The 21,959-nt window shown below is 54.5% G+C and overlaps 1 protein-coding gene across 7 annotated transcripts in view; it reads left to right on the forward strand.

The window, feature by feature from the left end:
* Positions 1-21,116, forward strand: part of PLCG1 (phospholipase C gamma 1) — a 39,079-nt gene extending 17,963 nt beyond the window's left edge. For 3 of the 7 annotated variants that reach the window (XM_024352157.3, XM_054674892.1, XM_063802508.1), the window contains 31 exons: positions 5,013-5,165; positions 5,277-5,370; positions 5,513-5,560; positions 7,858-7,942; positions 8,048-8,131; positions 8,364-8,398; positions 8,609-8,681; positions 8,784-8,885; positions 9,121-9,239; positions 9,327-9,412; positions 9,487-9,607; positions 10,339-10,507; positions 10,651-10,773; positions 10,856-10,957; positions 11,045-11,232; positions 11,599-11,799; positions 11,881-12,000; positions 12,084-12,264; positions 13,257-13,334; positions 14,170-14,273; positions 14,482-14,578; positions 14,860-14,929; positions 15,514-15,671; positions 17,590-17,686; positions 17,818-18,042; positions 18,126-18,274; positions 18,815-18,929; positions 19,047-19,208; positions 19,318-19,406; positions 19,522-19,706; positions 19,862-21,116. In XM_024352157.3, coding sequence (XP_024207925.1) covers positions 5,013-5,165; positions 5,277-5,370; positions 5,513-5,560; positions 7,858-7,942; positions 8,048-8,131; positions 8,364-8,398; positions 8,609-8,681; positions 8,784-8,885; positions 9,121-9,239; positions 9,327-9,412; positions 9,487-9,607; positions 10,339-10,507; positions 10,651-10,773; positions 10,856-10,957; positions 11,045-11,232; positions 11,599-11,799; positions 11,881-12,000; positions 12,084-12,264; positions 13,257-13,334; positions 14,170-14,273; positions 14,482-14,578; positions 14,860-14,929; positions 15,514-15,671; positions 17,590-17,686; positions 17,818-18,042; positions 18,126-18,274; positions 18,815-18,929; positions 19,047-19,208; positions 19,318-19,406; positions 19,522-19,706; positions 19,862-19,904 — 3,656 coding nt within the window. In that variant the 3' untranslated portion in view covers positions 19,905-21,116. Of the gene's footprint in view, positions 1-5,012; positions 5,166-5,276; positions 5,371-5,512; positions 5,561-7,857; positions 7,943-8,047; positions 8,132-8,363; positions 8,399-8,608; positions 8,682-8,783; positions 8,886-9,120; positions 9,240-9,326; positions 9,413-9,486; positions 9,608-10,338; positions 10,508-10,650; positions 10,774-10,855; positions 10,958-11,044; positions 11,233-11,598; positions 11,800-11,880; positions 12,001-12,083; positions 12,265-13,256; positions 13,335-14,169; positions 14,274-14,481; positions 14,579-14,859; positions 14,930-15,513; positions 15,672-17,589; positions 17,687-17,817; positions 18,043-18,125; positions 18,275-18,814; positions 19,209-19,317; positions 19,407-19,518; positions 19,707-19,861 lie in introns of all 7 variants that reach the window. The other 4 variants (XM_054674891.2, XM_063802506.1, XM_009437241.4 and 1 more) reach the window with 2 other exon arrangements.
* Positions 21,117-21,959: the final 843 nt, after the last annotated feature.

Below are 21,959 nucleotides of genomic sequence, written 5' to 3' on the forward strand. Positions count from 1 at the left end.
GATGAGGAAACAGGCTCCTCTTTTAAAGGGAAAGCAACTGCCATTACTGGCATGTCCAAAAGGGGGATGCTGTCCAGGACTGCATGGCCCAGAAGCTCCACTCTGAGTAACTGCTGGTCTCTAATCTCTGTGGTCTCAGGCCAGGAGTCTGTCCCTGGCCTGAGAAGGGAGGGGAGAAGAGGAAAGAGATGGAAAAGGAACATTGCTCTTCCCAGTCTCCCTGGCCTCGTCATATAACCTTTTATTTTACAAATTCAGTCTTGTGGCATTTTGCTTTAATGCTTAGAGCTGGCCCCAGGTGCCAGGCAGCAGGCACATTTCCTTCTGCCCAGAAAACAAAACACACATGAATCTGAGGTTGGGCGTGGTAAGGGCAGGCCAAGGCTGACCGTCCTATGTGGATATCTGTGAGGTAGTGTGCCTACATGTAAGGGTCTGTTGTGGGTCTACTCCCACGAAAGCCTTCATCTTACGATGAACCAGAGAGGACTGCAGACTTGCCAAGGCCTAGCTATATGCTTGGAGCCAGGATTTGAAACTTGATCTTTGGGGATGCACGTGCCTCAGACTATTGGTGAGTGTGCTGGTGGGGCACTGCAGGCTCAGGAAGCAGCGTGTCTGCATATGCTTATCTGTACACAAGTCTGTAAGAGTCCCCCTTCTCCCCATACAATGCCCCCATCCCTGCCAGGCTTCTTTTTGAGCTGGCGAAATAGCTGCTTGTATTCTTCTCGTCATGGATCATCTTTATTTCACCCAAGTTTGGGTTTGCACCTAGTGGAGCCTTGGCAAGTGGCCTTATTTGTCTCCACTGCTGCCAGCTTTTGTAGGCTCCATGTCAATGGCACTAGGCACACAGGTAGACAGGTGGGCTGTCTCCAGACTTCTCTATTACCAGCACTTCCCAGCATGGCCCTCACAGCAACCATGTGAGGTAAGAGGAATTTCCAGTTTCCTGATGGGGAAACTGAGACCAAAAGAGTGAGGGACTGCCAAGGCCTCATAGCTAGAATTTAAGAGCTGTGTGGTTCTCCTCACTAAGCTGGGAAGGGGATGGTCAGGGAAAGCTTCTTGAAAGAGCAGGAGAAGGCAGATCTCCACCAGGGCAGGGAGCAGAGCAAGGCCCCAGGATTCTGCCTGGGGCACCAGGAAGCCTGGCTTATGAGAAGGTTCTCAGTCCTCAGAGCTGACATGTGATATACAGTCCAGGCACAGGTGTGTGTGGTCCCTCATTACTTCAGAGCCCCTTAAGAAAGACTGAATCTGGGCCGGGCGCGGTGGCTCACGCCTGTAATCCCAGCACTTTGGGAGGCCGAGGCGGGCGGATCACGAGGTCAGGAGATCGAGACCATCCTGGCTAACACGGTGAAACCCTGTCTCTACTAAAAATACAAAAAATTAGCCGGGCGCGGTAGCGGGCGCCTGTAGTCCCAGCTACTCGGGAGGCTGAGGCAGGAGAATGGCGCGAACCCGGGAGGCAGAGCTTGCAGTGAGCCGAGATCGCGCCACTGCACTCCAGCCTGGGCGACAGAGCGAGACTCCGTCTCAAAAAAAAAAAAAAAAAAAAAGAAAGACTGAATCTGTTTCTTCATCAGAGTTTGTGAGCGATTCAATATAAGGGACTAAATCCCCCTCACTGCCCCAAGCAGCTTATCTTGTCACTGTCTACCATAGCCACATTTGGAATGGTAATGCCCAGGCCATTCCTGAAGCCCAGGCAGCATTCACTGTGGGCTTGGGGACATGGTGCCATTCCTGAAGCCTGGGCAGCCATCACCATGGGCCTGGGGACCTGGTGCTGGGCAGAATGAATATGCTACAGCCCTGATGGGCTGTGCTGGCTGGGCTTTGCCCTCTTGGGTCAAGGCGAGCCTGGGCATTAGGCCTTTGTCATCATGCTATACATCAGGCCTCTGGGCTGCTACTTGTGGGATCCTGCCCTTGTTCTCAAAGAGTTCCTCCTTCTCACTGCCCCATCTTCTTCATAGTGACGGCCTCTTCATACCCCTGGCTTTTCTTTTCCCCAGAGTTCCCCTGAATGTTGTTCTCTCATGGTTCTGAGTTGGGGAGGAGTGCTAGGTCATGGATTTTTGGGTATAAGATGTGACTTTCCTACTCCCCTAAGTAGTTCTCCCCTTCTCAAGCTCCTAAGTTCTGGGAACGTCTCTTTTCCTGCCCTCCTGACTAATGGCAGAGAGGTCTGACCCAGACTGTGCCAGACTGGATCGTTCGCTCTGTCACCTGCCACCAGGGCAGAGGCCATTCCTCTCTGGGGAGTCTCCTTGTGAATTTCTGGGGACCAGCTCTGGCTCTCTCAGGAAAGAGGATGCTGCCATATTTGTTCTGGGAGGCAGGAAGATGAAGGGTGAGGTTGGGAGGTAGCACAGGATGTGGCTTTCAAGAACCTAGTAGAGCATCTCACTGTGCTGCCAGGGCCAGGCTGGTGCCTTCTTACGGAAGACAGTACAAGGGACCAGGTGTGGCCAACAGGAACTTGGGAGCATTGGATGCCTGGCCTGGAGCTGCGCTATGCTTACCTGGTCCCTATCTCAGGCACCTGTTCTGCCTTCAACTGATCTCAATGGAAATATGTGCAGGAGTGCAGGCCTGTTGACTGTGTGTGTGTGTGTGTGTGTGTGTGTGTGTGTGTACAGTCACACTCACCTTTGCAAGAAGGTGTGGGAGGGGGATGACAGCAGCTCCACACCGGAAGAGCAGACTGGTTTCTGTTTCAAAAGGCAGAGTTTGTGGTTGTTCTGCAGTTTCTGATCTAGCCATTTCCCCTGATGGAAGCTCCTCCTTCTGTCATTGGAAGCCCTGTGTTCTCGGTTAGGTCTTTTATGGCCCAGTTCTCCCTGCCCCTGTTTCTACCCGAGTATAACTATTCATTTTTGTTCCCCATCCCTATTTGGTTTTCCCTCCTTCTGCCTGTGTACCTGCCTTTTTCATTTCTTCAGTCATTAAGCAAGCCCTGGAGGGGCCCTGCCTGGCCTTAGGTATGTGAGCATGTATGTACATGTTTGTATGCACGAGGCATCAAGTGTATTAGTACCACAGGAAGGAGCTTCTCAGTTGGGCCCTTGGTGGAAGAGAAGGGAGCCGGGGAGGTGGACATTTCCAGACTAGGAATCAAGATGAAATAGGGATGGGAAGCAACAGCTATTCTTGCCCTAGGTGTGGCTTAGTGTGGATGGAGCAGAGAGGGTGAGAGGGCAAAAGCTGGGGAGGTAAATTCCTGAGCCCTGTCACAAAGAGCCTTCAAGGCCATAGAAGGTGTTTGTTGTTTGTTCTCCTTAGACTGGCAGTGGGCAGCCTCGGGAGGGGCTTGAATAAGGTCTAGGGGGGTCAGAATAATGTTTTATGAAGAGCCAGAAGACTGGGGAAGGATGGCTGATTGGTGAGAACCAGGGGTCAGGGAAAACAGCAGAAAAGGCAGGACTCTCAGCTGGAGGACAGGCTGGAGGGGTTTGCTGAGGGGACAGGTGGTTCCAGGTAGAACCAGAAATGTGTCGGGGAGCTAGGGTTAGGGCCAGAAGCAATGCCCACTGTTCCAGGTGGGATAGATGTGGAGTTTTGTGACAGTTGCTAGAGGGACAGGACAGGAAGAGAGCATCTGGGGGAGTTGGGCCGTTAGGACATTCCAGGCAGGTTGGTGTGCAGTTCGGGCTGGAAGGGCTCCTGGGGTGGGGGCTGGCCAGGCAAATGCTGGCACTGCATCTGGCTCCGAAGTTACCAGGCCAGTCTGGGTTTAGAGGATTTTAAGAGGCTTCAGAGCTTGGGGAGTACTCAAAGAAAGTCACAGCTGTTGGCTAAGCCAAGCTTTTTTCCTTTGACCTAATCTACCTTAAATCGGTGATTTCTGGGCTGGAATGTCTGCCCTCCAGCCAGCAGGCAGCCCCTCTCTGTGCTGGAGAGTGTGTCAGAGCCTGTGCACCTTTGCTGAGGGAGCAGAGGAGTCCATTGGATGGGCCCCCTCCATGTCCCACATATAGTGCTGGGTGTTTCTAGCTGTTACGACTTTTGATCTTACCAACATCTTTCTGATGCTATTGTGTTACTCTTATGTTACTCTCTTCACAGGTGTAGCAGTGAGGTCAGAGTGGCTGTCACTTTTATTGAGATCACATAGCTAATGTGAGGTAGAGCTAGGATTTTAGTTCAGCCAGTCTCACCCAGAGCTCGTGCATGTTTTTTCTACCACCCTGCCTTCTAGAGAAACTCAGTCAAGCCCTTTGCTTTACAGATGGTAAAACTGAGACTCTGAGAAGTTAAATAAATTATTCATCATTGTCTCAAGTTTTAGTGGCTGAGGCAGGTCATCTGCTATTCAAGCCCGTGTACCTCTCTGACTATGCCCTGTGAAGGCCACGGGAGCATGCAAGGGCCTTGGATAGCTAAGATAAGGAAATGGTCCCAGGCAAAATGGTGGTCTGGGTCCAGGATGGCTGCTGCTCTTGGACAGCCAGTGCCAGTCAGGGGATGGGGTGGGGATTAGGCCCCTTGCTGAGACTTGTGTGGGGATGGCTTTAGCAGTTAGGCATTTCAGGGATGCACCAGTCCTCTGGGCCAGAGCCTACTTTCTCCCAGGGATCCTGAGGCCCATCTTGACCTACCCAGCCCTGCCTCTGGGACTTTATGATTTGATTTGTGTGTACCTTGTGTCAGGAAGTGGTCCTCATGAACAGCCTTGGGTCCCTATTTCTCCTTCTGGAGTCTAGCTCTTTTGCAGGTCAAAATGTCTCAGTGAGGGAACAAAGATAGGGAAGGGACACCCCACAGAACCACCTTTCCCCCATATAGCCCTCTCTGACATCTCAGCCCTTACTTAGCAAAGGCCTATCCCTAGACTCAACCCAGCCCTCTTATTACCAGAGTGACTGAGTGGTCTTGGCTCTGCCTCTGGGGTTCCTCCCTGAGAGAGAGTGTAAGAATGAGGAAACCAGGCTGCCCTCCTTTTGGTGTTGACTCTGGGAGACCCCAGCTTGATCTTGGCCTCTTTGCTACCTTCCTAGTTGACATTCGTGAAATTAAGGAGATCCGCCCAGGGAAGACCTCACGGGACTTTGATCGCTATCAAGAGGACCCAGCTTTCCGGCCGGACCAGTCACATTGCTTTGTCATTCTCTATGGAATGGAATTTCGCCTGAAAACGCTGAGCCTGCAAGGTGGGAGTCAAGGGGGTGGAGGAGGTAGAGGATAGTTAGGGGAATGCCCGCTGGCTCCTGCCCAGTGGGAGGTATGTGCCCTCGGGGCAGCTATTGATACCTTGCTCACAGCCACATCTGAGGATGAAGTGAACATGTGGATCAAGGGCTTAACTTGGCTGATGGAGGATACATTGCAGGCACCCACACCCCTGCAGATTGAGAGGTAAGAACCACTCCTGAAGGGGTTAGGGCTGGGAGCATTAGGGACCAGGGGGACAGGGACAGCAGACCTTTGTGTGCCCAGACATCTCCCAGGCCTGACTGTAGATGGAGAAGTGGCCCTCACCGCAGGCTTCTCTCTCCAGGTGGCTCCGGAAGCAGTTTTACTCAGTGGATCGGAATCGTGAGGATCGGTAAGTACTGAGCTGTGGCTGTAGCCCAGCAGGTTGGGGATGGGCATCCAGAACCTTAGCCGGGCCTCTAAGTAGCTGCCCGGAGAGCCAGAGGACCCAGGGGACGTTAAGTGGGGCCAGGAGGGTGGGCAGAAGGTTCTGCCACGTGTAGCTTTCTGCACAAAGTCCTCTGGTGGCCTTGGTGTGAGCTGGTGAGAGGAGCCAGCCACATGCTGTGTGCCCTGCCGCTATGGGCAGAGACTGGATGTGTAGAACTGGCTTTGGGTGTCCTGGAGGTGAGGGTGGCCAGTAGTGTGTGAAGGGTGCCCTGAAACTCTGGCTCTGAGACCTGGTATGGCAGCCAGAGGGGCCAAGGAGAGAAGGGGGAGCAAAGACCAGATAGTGTGGGTGCTGCACCATGGTGAGGTCCTTCGACCTGAAAGAAATGGGAAGCCATGGAAGGGTTCTGAGGAGAGGAGTGATGTGACCTGACTTGGGTTACTCAAGATCACTCTGCCTGCTGTGTGGAGAGCTCAGTTAGGAGCTGTTTCCACACTCCAGGTAAAAAATGAGAGGGCTTGGATCATGATGGTAATGGTAGGAAGTGGCTGGATTTTGGCCATGTTGTATTTTGAAGATAGCGCCAGAAAGAATGTCCTTAACAGATTGATTTTGGGGTGTGAGAGGCATTGAGGATAATAATATGCTGTTTGGCTTGAGCAACTGGAAAACAGAGTCACCATTGACTGAGATGAGAAGATCATGGGACGAGCCCATTTGGAGGGAAGCTTGGGTTCAGTTCCAGGCATGTTAAGTTTTCTGATGCCTATTAGCTGTCCAGGGAGAGATGTTGAGTAGGCAGGTGGTTAGAGTGAGTTTAGGTACATACACAGTAGGGGCTACAGATTTTAACTTGGGAGTATGTAGATAACACTGAAAGCCACAGGGCTGGGTGAGATCACCTAGGGGGCAAGCAGACCAAGAAAAGGGCAGGGTCCAGTGGCTGATCCCAGACCACCCCCATATTAGAGATTGGAGGGGTCAGGGACAACTAGTGCGGTAAGAGGAGAACCCCCAGAGTGTTGAGTTCTGGCAGCCCAAGGAAGAAGACAGTGGTGAAATCTGACCGTTGACCCTTGGATTTAACATGGTGAGAAGAGCGGTGTCAGCCTAGCGGTGAGGGGCTCAAGGGAATGAGAGGGAGCAAGATGACTCTTGCAAGGAGTTTTGCTATGGAGGGGAGCAAAGAAGAGGGCAGTAGCTGGAGAGCTAAGCAGGGGCAAGACAGGTGTTTTTGGTGGAAGAAGTAACAAGCTGTTCGTATGCTGATGGGAAAGAGACCACAGAGGGCAAGATCGGTGATGCAGGCAGTTGCAACCAGAAGGCCTCTGTTTCCTCACTGGAAAACAAGGACCCTGATAGCACCTACCTCCTGGGTGACTGAGGATCAGAGGAGGGGGCACCTATATAGAGCCAGCCCTCCCTCCACAGTGCTTGATCCACTCAGTGTGGCGCTCAGCCCCCTCGGGGAATTTTGGTGCCTCCTCCCAGGCTCTTGGGGCCCAGAGGAGGTGGTCCCACCCTCCCCTCCCCTCCTTGACACCACCTACCAGGAGAGAAAGCCCCCCCCTTCCCCCTTCTTGTCCATCCTGTTGCCAGGTCCAGCAGTGTCCCCAGCCTCACATCCTGGGCAGGACACCCCTGGAGAGCAGGGGCGCTTGTTCTCTGAGTTTCTTTCCTGGAGCCAGGCCCTGTCTAGCCCCAGGAGGTGCCCAGTTGCCAGTCATTGTATTTGGTGGAGCATGCACCTCCTCCTTCCTCCCTCTCATGGGTTAGTGGGTTCTGAGGACCAAACTCCCAGCATCCCAGTGGGCAGCAGGTAGGGACCTGCTGCCATGCTGCCCCCAACAGGGAAGTTGTGAGTGAGCCCTGCCTTCTGTCTTGGATAGGCTGACTGCCACCTTGGCACAGGCCTCAGCAGTGCCGGTAGGAGGGGAGGCCTGGAGTGTGGTTTTTCTTCCTCCCATGCCTGACCCACTTTACTGAATCTGTTCACATCTTCCTTGCCAGAATTACAGGGTTTTTTTGTTTGTTTTGTTTTTGTTTTTGTTTTTTTTTGCTCAGATGAGGAACTGAGGTCCAAAGAAAGGAAGGGACTAACCTTGGTCACCCCATGGGTTCTGATCCAGTCTTGCCCTCAGGCCTCCAGGTTCCCAGAATAGTGTTGTTTACCTGTCCAGCCCCAGGTGGGCTCGACCCACAGGTCAGAGGTCATGAGAAGCTGGATGAGACCACTGGGGATGTCCCTGTTTTCTCAGTATATCAGCCAAGGACCTGAAGAACATGCTGTCCCAGGTCAACTACCGGGTCCCCAACATGCGCTTCCTCCGAGAGCGGCTGACGGTAAGTACCACCCAGGGCGGTCTGTAGATGGGGGCAGGGGAAGCCAAGAGCCCTTCAGCTGGGGGCCTGACTGCCTGACTGGCACTCCTGCTCTATACCATGCAGGACCTGGAGCAGCGCAGCGGGGACATCACCTACGGGCAGTTTGCTCAACTGTACCGCAGCCTCATGTACAGCGCCCAGAAGACGGTGCATGAGCCACCTGCCCTCCCTCAACCCCTGCCCCTGCTCTTCCACCCCACACCCCAGCTCTGCCTGCCTCAGCCCTGCTGCCCTGCTTAGGGGCTTTTGGGTGCCATTTCTCCAGTTCTTCTCCTCTTGAGGCCTGCCCCCATCTGCTGCTCTAGCCTGCCTTCTTACTAGCCCCTTTCCCACATGGCCTCCCAGGGGTCTTGCCCTGACCAGGTTCTGTTTCCTGCAGATGGACCTCCCCTTCTTGGAAGCCAGTACTCTGAGGTTTGGTTTGGAGTGGGGAGGTGGGGTTTTCCCTGGGCCCCCTTCATCTCTCCACTGGGCGATTCTTGATCCAGGTGGGAGGCAGTGGGAGTAGGGAACCATGCTGGACCATTCTGGGAAGCTGTGCTGGCTGGGAGTTGGGTTCTGCCTTCCATGGGGCACCTTGTTGTCTGTTGACCATACTAGCTAGCTTACCTTTTCTCCCTGCAGGGCTGGGGAGCGGCCGGAGCTTTGCCGAGTGTCCCTTCCTGAGTTCCAGCAGTTCCTTCTTGACTACCAGGGGGTATGGCTGGGCTGACATTGGCCCAGGCTGGTAGGTTGTGGGGGGCTGGGCTCATCCCTGACTGGAGGCTTCTCTCATCCCCTGCCCTCCCTACCCCATCAGGAGCTGTGGGCTGTTGATCGCCTCCAGGTGCAGGAGTTCATGCTCAGCTTCCTCCGAGACCCCTTACGAGAGATCGAGGAGCCATACTTCTTCCTGGATGAGGTGAGCCTGATGTTTCACCCATTTTTTGTCAAGAGAATGAGTAGGGGTGACCAGGACCCCACCCGGGCTCCAGGAGCTAGACGCTCCTTAGGGATGCCACCTTGTTTCTACCTACTGTGCACCTTGCCCACCCCCAGTTGGGACAGAGCACTCTCTCTCCTACCCCCAACCTACCATCTTGGGTTGGACAGGGCAGGGACTCACTGTCTCTTCCCTTCCACATGTTTCTGGACAGTTTGTCACTTTCCTGTTCTCCAAAGAGAACAGTGTGTGGAACTCGCAGCTGGATGCAGTATGCCCGGACACCATGAACAACCCTCTTTCCCACTACTGGATCTCCTCCTCGCACAACACGTGAGTGTGGCTCCTTCAGGCCCACCCAGCTTCTTCCCCAGGAGGGCCCATCTGACCATACCTACCTGCCTCTCCTTGCCTATCCAGGTACCTGACCGGGGACCAGTTCTCCAGTGAGTCCTCCTTGGAAGCCTATGCTCGCTGCCTGCGGATGGGCTGTCGCTGCATTGAGTGTGCGTGGGGTCCAGGGCTGGGGGAGGGAAGATGGGAGGCCTGCCCGCTTGACCATGGTGATGTTGCTCCCCAGTGGACTGCTGGGACGGCCCGGATGGGATGCCAGTTATTTACCATGGGCACACCCTTACCACCAAGATCAAGTTCTCAGATGTCCTGCACACCATCAAGGAGCATGCCTTTGTGGCCTCAGAGTGAGTCGGAGGCTGGATGACCCAGGGGTTAACTTGGCTCCAGGTCTCTCGTTCTAGAGGGACAGAGGGCAGAAAGACTCCTCAAATGCCCTGTCCCCTCTCCCTCAGCCTTTCATCTTTGTCCTTCCTCTTGGCCTCTCCTCGTCACCTGCTCCCTGCTTGAGCTGTTGCTTCCCAAGTTACACTTTCCGTTTCCTACATGTTGGGCCCACTCTCTTCTTCATGGGTCCTTTAGACTGTAGAACACATGCTCTTCTCATCTTCAGAAAACATGCCCTGGTTTCTTTAGGCCAGTGTCCTGCCAACTCCTTTGCCCTCACAGCCCAGAAGATTGTCTCTGTTCCCTATGTCCCATTCCTTCAATTCTGTTTACTGCTTAAACTGTGGTCACTGGTCTCCCTTAGCTCACCAGGGCTCTAACAGCTAACTTTGGAGGCTTCTCCTCTCTCCTGGCCTCTTTGGTGTGAAACATTTTTCTTGCACTGCTGAGCAGCCTCCATAATTGGGCCAGTTCGGGACTGCATCAGTTGCCACTCTTTGGTTTCCACTGCTGCCACAGCTGTAGAACCCCTCTCTGCCCCACCAGTGGCTATGGCCTGCCTCTTTTCTGGGATAGTTTTTATAGACAAGAAGCCCCCAGGCCCTTGGCTTCCAACAGCTCACTGTGAGGGGCTACTTAGACCCAGAGAATTGCAGAATCTGTTTCACTGTGCTTGTCCCCCATCCCGCAGGTACCCAGTCATCCTGTCCATTGAGGACCACTGCAGCATTGCCCAGCAGAGGAACATGGCCCAATACTTCAAGAAGGTGCTGGGGGACACACTCCTCACCAAGCCCGTGGAGATCTCTGCCGACGGGCTCCCCTCACCCAACCAGCTTAAGAGGAAGATCCTCATCAAGGTGGGGTGGCGGGCTTATTGCGGAAGCCCCACACTTCTCAGTGCCTTGCCCAGGCCATGGCTTCAGCTGTTGGGCCTAAACCTGGGTGAGGAGGTGGGGTGAGGACTGGGGTCTGCATTGCCCTGTTCTGGTTGCCCCTACAGCACAAGAAGCTGGCTGAGGGCAGTGCCTACGAGGAGGTGCCTACATCCATGATGTACTCTGAGAACGACATCAGCAACTCTATCAAGAATGGCATCCTCTACCTGGAGGACCCTGTGAACCACGTGAGGACTGGGCCAGGCTGGGGGTGGTAGGCCAGTGGGTGTGAGGACCCTGGCTCACAAGTCCCTCTTTGGTCTGTTCCAGGAATGGTATCCCCACTACTTTGTTCTGACCAGCAGCAAGATCTACTACTCTGAGGAGACCAGCAGTGACCAGGGCAACGAGGATGAGGAGGAGCCCAAGGAGGTGAGGAACCAGCTCAGGTCTGGGGGCTGGGCCAGGTCAGGCCTGGGCCAGGGTCACAGTATCTTTGCTGTTGCCTTCCCCTGACAGGTCAGCAGCAGCACAGAGCTGCACTCCAATGAGAAGTGGTTCCATGGGAAGCTAGGGGCAGGGCGTGACGGGCGTCACATCGCTGAGCGCCTGCTTACTGAGTACTGCATCGAGACCGGAGCCCCTGACGGCTCCTTCCTCGTGCGAGAGAGTGAGACCTTCGTGGGCGACTACACGCTCTCTTTCTGGTAACACTTCCCATGCAGATGCATATGTTCAGTCAGCGTGTGTACACAGACATCACATCACCCAGAGATAATCAGTTAACATTTGAGCCTTTGATCCAGGACAATAATTAGGCTTTACATGGAACATAATTTCACCTACATACACACACACACTCTGTGTCTCACCACCCCCCATACCCCTCCCTTTTCAGTTCATTTGAAGCCCACACCTTTGGTTCATGTGACTGCCCACACCTGAGCTCCTCAGGAGATTGGCCTCCCTCCTTGAGGCTCCCTCCTTGAGTTCCACCCTCATTTGGGGTGGAACTTGGTCTTTGGGGCCCTGGCCTGTTTCCCCCAGCCTCCCTCACTCTGTGTCTTCCACAGGCGGAACGGGAAAGTCCAGCACTGCCGTATCCACTCCCGGCAAGATGCTGGGACCCCCAAGTTCTTCTTGACAGACAACCTCGTCTTTGACTCCCTCTATGACCTCATCACGCACTACCAGCAGGTGCCCCTGCGCTGTAATGAGTTTGAGATGCGACTTTCAGAGCCTGTCCCACAGACCAACGCCCACGAGAGCAAAGAGTGAGGGAGGGGCCTGGGGGCGGACAAGGCAGAGCAGGGCCATGGGTGGTGCTGGCCGGGCCTGACTCTGCCTGTTCTCAGGTGGTACCACGCGAGCCTGACCAGAGCACAGGCTGAGCACATGCTAATGCGTGTCCCTCGTGATGGGGCCTTCCTGGTGCGGAAGCGGAATGAGCCCAACTCATATGCCATCTCTTTCCGGTGAGGGGTGTGGCACTGGGTTGTGGGGCCTTGCTTGGGTCTGAGCTGCCCTGACCCTGTGTGACTGTTTTGTCCTTGTGAAGGGCTGAGGGCAAGATCAAGCATTGCCGTGTCCAGCAAGAGGGCCAGACAGTGATGCTAGGGAACTCGGAGTTCGACAGCCTTGTTGACCTCATCAGCTACTATGAGAAACACCCGCTATACCGCAAGATGAAGCTGCGCTATCCCATCAACGAGGAGGCACTGGAGAAGATTGGCACAGCTGTGAGGGGGCTGTGGTAGATGGGGCATGGCAGGGGAGGCAGGAGAGACCCAGAATCTTACCAGTCTCTGGATGTGTGTAACAGCAAGACCTGGGGTGTTGTAGAAGTTCGTGGGAGGGCCCCTGAGTCCAGCTGGGAGCCACAGTGTGGGTACCAGGAGGGTGTCTGGAGGAGGGGACATCTGAGCAGCATCTTTAAGGATGGGGACAGGCACATAAGCAGAGGGTTCCTCATGAGTCAAGGTGTGGAGTGAGGAGGTTCTGGGGCTCACACTGGGAGAGGTGCACACAGTGGAAACTCATCCACCTGGGCTTGGCCTGGACTCTGTCCTAGGGCAGATGAGATGAGGCTACCCAAGAGTGGTTGTGGAGCCTCCGCCTGGTGGATGGTATGGAGGGCAGAGCCACAGGAGGTGAGACCAGTGAGGGAAAAAGTCAGGACCCATGGCAGCACAGCTGGTGATAAGGGCCCTGGACAGAAGGAAGGGGTCTAGGACCAGGAGATGAGTTGAGAGACTGCTGTCGTCAGTAGACAGGGCTGGCTGGGGAGAGACAGGCCTGTTGTCCACTGGCACCTGGGACTCAGGTGATGGAGAGGAGCGGCAGGAGGAATGTGGGGAGTGGAAAGGCTCTTCCTGACTTTGGGCTCAGCAGTGAACCAATGAGCCACTGAACTAAAGCACTGAATATGGGTAGTCTGTGAAGGGCCCACCTGCACATAGCTCAGAAATACTTGGGAGTTTGGGCATTTAGGACCTGAGAGATTTTAGAATCCTTGGCTGGGCCTTACATATAAGAATGTGAAGAAAGGAAAGGGAACAGTGAGGCCGGGCCTGAGGCCTCTGAAGCCGTCTCTACTGAGGTTGAAGGATCCCTGTGGATCAGGTGCAAGTTTGCTGCACTGGGGGAAAGGGAAGCTGCTCCAGAAACCAGTAGCTGCTTTCTACCTCTGGGCTCTGGGGCATTAACATATCCCATTGTGTCCTGTTTCCAGGAGCCTGACTACGGGGCCCTGTATGAGGGACGCAACCCTGGCTTCTATGTAGAGGCAAACCCTATGCCAACTTTCAAGGTACAGCTCAGGCCTCTGGGCATAGGAAGCTGGGGAGGGTCCCCAGCTGCTTGGGGCTTCATTTCTGTGTTCTGGGCCATCTGTGGTCTTTGTGGAGAAGTGGTGGTTGTGGTTTTCCGAGGCCCAAGAGGTTGTGAGAGATGTGTGGTTGGTGAGCGACCGCAGGTCTCCCAGGGCCGACCCACTCCCTAGCCCCTACCCCTTAAGTCAGCAGTGACCCTTTAAACTGCTCCCGTGGGTGACCCCTGTTTCCTTCCTGGGCAGCAGCGGGGTAGGAGCTGGGAGGCACACTGGCCACTCATTCCCCGGCCTCATGGAGCCCTGTTACACAGATTCTTTTTTGTTTTGCCTTTTTCTCTAAAAAGGCCTGGGCCCTATTTCTCACCCCCTCCCCTCCACAGCCAGGGGACCTGGAAGGAAGTTTTTCTTTCCACTTCACAGATGAGTGGTGGGGTCCCATCCAGGCCCCATATGCTTCCAGGTCCCGGGGAGGCACTCAGGGCCACTGCAGACCCTGCCTTCTTGGCCTGCCAGCCCTGACTCCTGGGAGCGGATTCAAGGTTCTCCCTGTGGCCCAGGGTGGGGCTTAAGGTTCCACCCGGGTCCCGAGGTATTTCACTGGCAGAGGCCCTGCCTCTGATCATATCTGTCCTGGAGCTTCCCTGCAGGGCAGTAACAGGAACTATAACTAGGGCCTGTTGATGGCAGTGTCATCTCCCACTGGCCTGACCCCAGGCAGGGAAGCCCAAGCACATGTGTGTGTGCACATGAAGCCCCAGGTTGGCAGTGGCAGGGAGAGCCTTTCTGCTCTGACTGGTGCTTCTCACCTCTGCAGTGTGCAGTCAAAGCCCTCTTTGACTACAAGGCCCAGAGGGAGGACGAGCTGACCTTCACCAAGAGCGCCATCATCCAGAATGTGGAGAAGCAAGAGGGAGGCTGGTAAGCCAGTGGTGTGGTAGGCCCAGAGTCCAAGGGCCCCAGTGGAGCTGGGGCCCCAAAGACTTGCATTTGTGATGTGCTTGTCTCCTGTGTGCACCAGCAGTGCCTGCCTCACCCTGGCTTAGGCATGGGAACCCCTACCAAAGGATACCCTCCTCATGGGAGTTTGGGGTGGTTGCTGGAGGTCAGCACCCTGTGGCTCCCACAGGTGGCGAGGGGACTACGGAGGGAAGAAGCAGCTGTGGTTCCCATCAAACTACGTGGAAGAGATGGTCAACCCCGTGGCCCTGGAGCCGGAGAGGGAGGTAAGACCAGAACCACCTGAGGAACAGCATTCCCTATTCCCAGATTCTCCTTGGCATGCCCCCATCACACAGTCCCAAGCACGCATGTGCATGCACAGACACCTGTCACATGGGCTGGTCGCACAGTCCATGTGGCCGTGCACGTAGTCTCCCATATACCTGTGCTACATTTGGCAGTCACAGGTACACCCACAAGATGTATTTGTCCCATGCACACGGATATCCCCTCACACATATATGCAGTAGCCATGCTGACCATTGGTGGGCTTTGCTTCCCACAGCACTTGGACGAGAACAGCCCCCTAGGGGACTTGCTACGGGGGGTCTTGGATGTGCCGGCTTGTCAGATTGGTGAGCTCCCATCCGTTTCTCTTGCCCACTGTTCCTAGGGTGAGGTTCTTCTTTGTATCTCTTTCCTGCTCCTAGGGAGGAAGCTGATGGCTGAACCCCAAAGTCTGTCCTCACTCCAAGCTCTCCCCATGCTCTGGACATCCCCTTGACACCCTGGGCTCCCTTTGTCACCGTCAGCTTTGACCCCTGCATGTTTACCTATGCCAGGCACTGGGGAACCCGTCAGAATCAGCAGAACAAAGTTGATGCTCCTGGTTGGCTGACATCCCCAGGCCTAATGGGTTGTACCACAGGGATGTGACAGAGGCTTGGAGATGGGGTGGAGAGGGAGACACGGCCTGAGGAAGAAGCATGAGTCAGAGCTGAGTTGGAACACTGGCTCCACCACAACCAGCAGTGACTTGTTTGAGTTGCAGCGTCGTCATCTGTCAAATGGGCCAGCAGAGTAGTCCTTCCCCTCATGGGGTGTGGGAAGGAGGAAATGGGATGAGATAGAACTCATTTGAGCCAGTGCCTGCGGTGTGGAGTGGGGTGGAGGGGGTGAGATGTCTATTCCCAGCTGTTATCTGCTCTCGCCCTCCCAGCCATCCGTCCTGAGGGCAAGAACAACCGGCTCTTCGTCTTCTCCATCAGCATGGCGTCGGTGGCCCACTGGTCCCTGGATGTTGCTGCCGACTCACAGGAGGAGCTGCAGGACTGGGTGAAAAAGATCCGTGAAGTGGCCCAGACAGCAGACGCCAGGGTGAGATTCTGCTGGAACCTTCTGGGGGGCAGTGTGTGGGCCTGTCAGGCAGCTGAGGCCTCCAGCTCCCAGCACAGGCCCCCTCAGAGCAGTGGGGCAGCCGATGGCCTATGCCAGATAGGCCACAGCCCCTGCCTTAGCTAGGGATTGAGAAGAAACAGACACATAAGATGCAATGTGGTGTGTTTAGGTTGTGTTGAGTTTGAGATACTGATGGGTCGTTGAAGTGGGTCTGCTTAGTGGGCAGTTGGATACACAAGACCAGAGCTAAGAGGAGAAGTCCTGGGCTGGAAGCAGGAGTGGAGTGGGGGCTGAGGCATAGAAGGGATGAGGTGGTGTCGCATAGGAAGATAACTTGGGATGGATTGAGAAGCTCCATATGAGAAGGCATGGGCGAGGAAAGGAGCCCAGGAAAGGCAGGTCAGACAGACTGCAGGCCACTGGTGAGGCAGAGGGTCTGCTGTGTTGAGAGCTACAGAGGTAAAGACAGGAACGATAAGAACTTGCAAGTGCCCTTTGGATTCAGCAGCAGCTAATAGCCCTTGTGAGACTTTTGAGCTGCATCAGCAGTATGGCTGGCATTAGATGGCAGTGGGCAGCAGGGAGTCTGGAATGGCAAAAGCAGAGCCTTTGTAGGGCCTGTCCTTGAGGGAGAGAACAGGTGACTGGGGTTTGAGCAGGCTCTCATGCAGATGGCTGAAAGGAGCGAGCAGGGTGTGGGAGGAGATGGAGCCCAAGCTTAGCTGGTAGGACCAGCCTTCTGGAGAAGGGTGGCCTCTTCCCCTGAGCCTGGGGGAACAGAGAAGTATTCTCAAGGGTTAGGGAATTCCTACTTGGTGGCCCTTTCACCAAGTGCATTTGGTAGATGGGTCTGTAGCTGCTTTGGAGAGGGCACCTGCAAGCCAAATAGAGAAGGGATAGGGTGCTTGCCAAGCTGTCCCCTAGAAGGAAAAGGTGCTGGCATACCAGGTGGTTGAAGGACTGGATCTGGGGGTCTAGGCTGAAAAGGGAAGAGTCTGAATGTAAGAGCCACTGAGGCCGGGCGTGGTGGCTCACGCCTGTAATCCCAGCACTTTGGGAGGCCGAGATGGGCAGATCACTTGAGGTCAGGACTTCGAGACCAGCCTGGCCAATATGGTGAAACCCTGTCTCTACTGAAAATACAAAAATTAGCCGGGCGTGTTGGCCGGCACCTGTAATCCCAGCTACTCGGGAGGCTGAGGCAGGAGAATCGCTTAAACCCGTGAGGTGGAGATTGCAGTGAGCCGAGATCACGCCACTGAACTCCAGCCTGGGCGACAGAGCAAGACTCTGTCTCAAAAAAAAAAAAAAAAAGCCACTGAAAGAAAGTCCTCCAGGAGAGGATGGGATGGGGTACTTGTAAGTGGGCTTCTGTAGAGATTTGGCATGGAGATTTGCCATGAAGAGTGGGTGGTTATATTTGAGTTGGGGGAGCTGAGGCAGTGAGGATCATCCTTAGGACACAGATGGAAACCAAGCCAGGGGCCTGTATCCCCAGTGCAGTCACAGGTAACACAGAAGAATCATTTTTACCCCAGGATGAGGCTGGGTAATAAATGGCCAGAAAGTGTCATTTGGGAGTGTGGCCAATTCCAGGATCCCTGGAAGGTCACTGGGAACATTGGTGGTGATGAGGAGTCTGTATCCCCCACCCCCCCTAAGAGGGTTGGAGGGCAAATGTGTCCTCTGGGACAGAAAAGAGGAAAGATGATTTCAGGATGAGGCTGAGGCCAGAGCTCTCTCATTTACTGTTGGGTGTGGTGTCTGGAAGGTACAGGGGAAGGTGGGAGAGGGGCCCAGAGCACCTGCAGTATGGGCATGCCCAAGGTTGGCAGGGGCTTCCTTCTCCTGGGCAGGGCTGTAGCCTGGGGCTACAGGGCCTTGTGTGTGTCACCAGCTCACTGAAGGGAAGATAATGGAACGGAGGAAGAAGATTGCCCTGGAGCTCTCTGAACTTGTCGTCTACTGCCGGCCTGTTCCCTTCGATGAAGAGAGTAAGGGCCAGGGCCCAGGCGGGGTGTGCATGTGCCTGGAGGGCCTGGTGGGTGCAAAAAGAGTATTTAGGTATCCCCCCAACACTTCCTGGGTGGGCGGGCTCTGTAAGTGTTTTCCCTGTTTGGCCCAGAGATTGGCACAGAACGTGCTTGCTACCGGGACATGTCATCCTTCCCGGAAACCAAGGCTGAGAAATACGTGAACAAGGCCAAAGGCAAGAAGTTCCTTCAGTACAATCGACTGCAGCTCTCCCGCATCTACCCCAAGGGCCAGCGACTGGATTCCTCCAACTACGATCCTTTGCCCATGTGGATCTGTGGCAGTCAGCTTGTGGCCCTCAACTTCCAGACCCCTGGTGAGGAAGTCCCCTGTGAGGAGGGTGGGGAGGGGCACTGTGGGGCAGCTGGACTGGAATACACCATAATCTGCCTCTTCCAGACAAGCCTATGCAGATGAACCAGGCCCTCTTCATGACGGGCAGGCACTGTGGCTACGTGCTGCAGCCAAGCACCATGCGGGATGAGGCCTTCGACCCCTTTGACAAGAGCAGCCTCCGCGGGCTGGAGCCATGTGCCATCTCTATTGAGGTGGGTGCTGCTCATCTGGGCTTCAGGGTAGGAAAGGGGCTGCTTGCCGTTGGAGTCTGTTTATGTTGAGTTCTCCAAAAGTAGGTATTTTCAGGCATCAAGGTGGTCAGGGTGGGTGGGGCCTGAGCTGAGTCTTTGAAGGGGTGAAGATAGCATGCAGTCACTATGCATCTAGGACGTGCAGAGCCATGGTGTGACTTGTTCTGATGACTTGTTTTGTTCTGATGAGATCTTTTTTTTCCCTAAGGGGAGGTCATTTAAAAGATTTCTGTGTTAAAATAGTAATGGATTTAACATGAAGTAGATTGCAAAACTCACATGGAAATTTTGGCTAAAGCTCAGACTTCAGATAAACTACAGGCAGCAGCTGCTCTGGACAGCTTAGGGTCCCTGATGTTGTGAGGGACTCCATGGGCAGTGTCCCGGGGGCCCAGCAGAGGGCGCGCTGCCTCCACTCCACAGATGCTGCCTGAGCCTCCGCAGTGGGGGATTGGAGGGAGCAGGAGGGACAATCCCAGGCCCTTCTTTGTCTGCCTACAGGTGCTGGGGGCCCGACATCTGCCAAAGAATGGCCGAGGCATTGTGTGTCCTTTTGTGGAGATTGAGGTGGCTGGAGCTGAGTATGACAGCACCAAGCAGAAGACAGAGTTTGTGGGTCAGTCTGTCTTCCCAGTCATCCTCCTCATCCTGCTGGGGCACTGCAAGCCTCTCCCCACCAGTCATCCCATCCTCTCCCAGGGTGACCTGAAGCCTTTTGTCGTTGCCTTCACAGTGGACAATGGACTCAACCCTGTATGGCCAGCCAAGCCCTTCCACTTCCAGATCAGTAACCCTGAATTTGCCTTTCTGCGCTTCGTGGTGTATGAGGAAGACATGTTTAGTGACCAGAATTTCCTGGCTCAGGCTACTTTCCCAGTAAAAGGCCTGAAGACAGGTGAGGACCATTCCTGGAGGCAGTGCCCCTGCAATCTTGCTGGCAGGGTGGGGCTGGGCCCCTTGCTCTGTCCCTCGTGGGCTGAGGGCCAGGCTTTTCCTCCTCCTAGGATACAGAGCAGTGCCTTTGAAGAATAACTACAGTGAGGACCTGGAGTTGGCCTCCCTGCTGATCAAGATTGACATTTTCCCTGCCAAGGTATCTGCAGCAGGGGTGGGCTGGCCTGGGGTAGGTGGGAGGAGAGCCAGGCAGCAGCCTCCAGAAGTGCAGAGGAGTCATTGACCCTCTTGTGCACCTGGCTTCGTTGAAGCAGGAGAATGGTGACCTCAGTCCCTTCAGTGGTACGTCCCTGCGGGAGCGGGGCTCAGATGCCACAGGCCAGCTGTTTCACGGCCGAGCCCGGGAAGGCTCCTTTGAATCCCGCTACCAGCAGCCGTTTGAGGACTTCCGCATCTCCCAGGAGCATCTCGCAGACCATTTTGACAGTCGAGAACGAAGGTGAGGAAGATGGAGGGGTGCTAGAGCCAGGAAGGCAGTGGCTAGGTCCTCCTTCTTCAGTGTTTCTTTCTCCTGGGTAGAAAAGTTGTAATATTGTCTGGCATTGGGCTGCAAGGCCCTGCCTGCCAGTAAGGACACTCTTCCCTTCTGTCCAGGGCCCCAAGAAGGACTCGGGTCAATGGAGACAACCGCCTCTAGTTGTACCCCAGCCTCGTTGGAGAGCAGCAGGTGCTGTGCGCCTTGTAGAATGCCGCGAACTGGGTTCTTTGGAAGCAGCCCCCTGTGGCGGCCTTCCGGGTCTCGCAGCCTGAAGCCTGGATTCCAGCAGTGAATGCTAGACAGAAACCAAGCCATTAATGAGATGTTATTACTGTTTTGGGCCTCCGTGCCCCAGCTCTGGATGAAGGCAAAAACTGTACTGTGTTTCGCATTAAGCACACACATCTGGCCCTGACTTCTGGAGATGGATCCTTCCATCTTGTGGGGCCAGGACCATGGCCGAAGCCCCTTGGAGAGAGAGGCTGCCTCAGCCAGTGGCACAGGAGACTCCAAGGAGCTACTGACATTCCTAAGAGTGGAGGAGGAGGAGGAGCCTTGCTGGGCCAGGGAAACAAAGTTTACATTGTCCTGTAGCTTTAAAACCACAGCTGGGCAGGGTGAGAAGCTAGATGCCCCTGCAGTTTGGCCCTGGAGCCAGGGCAGAGGAATGTAGGGCCTGCATGGAGAAGGGTTCTGCCCTGCCTGAGGAGGAGGACACAGCACAAGGGCACATTGCCCATGGCTGGGAACATGACCCAGCCTGAAAGATACAGGGGATCATGTTAAAAATAGCAGTATTATTTTTCGTCTCAATGGTATTGTAACTAAGTTATTTACTCCTCCTGCTCCTCACCCTTGTAGGGAAACCTTGGAGAGGAGAGTGGCAGGTGGGCTGCCTGCTGTGTTAAGAGGGCTTAGTTTGTGATGTAAGGCACTGTCAGGAAGGGGGGGCGGGCCAGGGTGGGAAGAGAAGAAATAGCAGAGCCTATTTTGGTGAGGTTTTTTGTTTTTAAGTCAAAGAAGACTCAGTATGCTTTCCCTGAGGAATGAAAAAGGGATTGAGGAGTTGCCTGACTCCTGGGTGGGTGGGGTACAGGCAGTTAGGTGCTGAATGAAGCTCCCATCCTTGCTGCAGCTTCTAACTGGTAAAAAGATCCAGGGATGGAGATGGGAAGGTTAGAAAGGCAGCCCTCACCTCTGAGGACAGAGGCCGGGGTCCAGGCCCGTGGGCGCAAAGGTGCCTCATAGCATAGCCAGCATTCAGCACACACAAACCTACTGCCCACATTTGGGCTCAGGGTTGGCCATTTGCTAGTTCTGCTGCCCTCTTAAGATCTGACTGCCAAATAAATCATCCTCATGTCCTTTTTCCTTTGACTTGTATGCTCTTTCGGGGGCTCAGGAAAGCCTGTTGCATGGGACATGCTCACTAGAAACAGTCGCCAGATGATTATTCTGCAGTAGAAGCAGGTAGGAAATTTCTGGAAATTTCTCAGGTTAAGCAGCAAGAGCTGTAACCCCTCCTCTGGGCTAACAGGAGTTGTGGGTCCAATCTCTCCTGCCCATCCTCTGAGGGTGTGTCTGAGCAGAGTACATCCTGCCTGGGTTCTTTGTGGCCAGCCAGTTTTGGTGGTGAGCTGGAAACAACCAGAGCCCCTTTCCAGTTCCACAGAAACCTCTCCTTTCAAAAATGTTGCATTCAGTTCGTTAACACTGCCAGGTGCCATTCTGATTGCCTCTAGGACTTGGCAGCTGAAATCTCTGGGCCCTTTCAACACAGTTGAAAGGCCCTTCTCTTCCTGAAGCTCTGTTTCCATAGTTGGCTGTGCTGGGATGGAACAAAAATGACACCACACAAAAAATTTAAGATAGATCCGGTTCCGTGGATGACATGAACTGATAGCCAGTATCAAACAGCGATAGTGCTCAGGTTCTTGTGTGACTTTCTTTTACAGCTTCACAGTCCCAGTTCATAGAGAGGAGGGTGGCTTTTCCCCATACACAAGAAGGTGGTGGGTGGGAATTCACCTGGGCCCTCCTGATCCATGTTTCCTCTCTAGGTTTTTATGGCCTGGAGAGAAAGGTTTCCTATGAATCAGAGAAGGAAGAGGACTGTGTAGGCCCTTCTGTTAGGGCCCATCCACGTTGGTTAGGACGTCCTTGGCGCATTTGTTTGTTAGTGTTTACCCTTTTAATTTTCATCAATACGTATCT

Source organism: Pan troglodytes, chromosome 21, assembly GCF_028858775.2.
Source record: "Pan troglodytes isolate AG18354 chromosome 21, NHGRI_mPanTro3-v2.0_pri, whole genome shotgun sequence".
In the NCBI taxonomy this organism is placed as follows: Eukaryota; Metazoa; Chordata; class Mammalia; order Primates; family Hominidae; genus Pan; species Pan troglodytes.